General features: G+C 38.3%; 1 protein-coding gene across 1 annotated transcript in view; it reads right to left on the bottom strand.

Annotated features, from left to right (window-relative positions):
• MMGT1 (membrane magnesium transporter 1) overlaps positions 1–535 on the bottom strand; it is a 10,902-nt gene that overhangs the window by 4,781 nt on the left and 5,586 nt on the right. The window contains exon 3 of the mRNA XM_077774100.1: positions 11–114. Within this exon, the coding sequence (XP_077630226.1) occupies positions 11–114 (104 nt within the window). The remainder of the gene's footprint in view (positions 1–10; positions 115–535) is intronic.

Raw genomic sequence — 535 nt, 5'->3', positions numbered from 1 at the left:
AAAGACTTACTTATTTTTTAGTTCTGAAGTGGCATCCATGTCTTTAAACTCCCCTGCAATATGAACTATACCATAACAGGTAACTGCAAAGGCCAGAAGTGTCTGAAGAACTATCTGTGAGTATAAAGATTGAGATTATCAAATAACATACAAACAGTATCATAAACATCTGCAATTTTCTCTCCATCTCTTTTAGCCTCTGAGAGGTATTTCTCCCAGGTGAATTCTCCCTTTAAATGATTTGAACTCAGACACACCAAAATCTTCTATAAATTCTGTGGCTCGGCTACAAACATACTTCTGGGTCTTCTCAAATAGCAAACAGTTACTTAGCCATTCAGAACTCAGTTATCAACGACTACCTGCTAGCAAGAGCAACTAAGAATTTTTAAATGTATTATTGTTAAATATCACTGAGTATAAAAAGAACACCCCTGACCCAGCACCCAGCTTAAGGAAACTACCAGTGCCTTTCAAGTCCCACGTGTCCCCCTCCAATTATATCCTTCACCCTCTCCTCAAAGGTAACCACTGT

This window comes from Crocuta crocuta, unplaced genomic scaffold (genome assembly GCF_008692635.1).
Source record: "Crocuta crocuta isolate KB4526 unplaced genomic scaffold, BGI_CrCroc_1.0 scaffold241, whole genome shotgun sequence".
Taxonomy (NCBI): Eukaryota; Metazoa; Chordata; class Mammalia; order Carnivora; family Hyaenidae; genus Crocuta; species Crocuta crocuta.
This window is presented reverse-complemented; position numbering and strand designations above follow the sequence as displayed.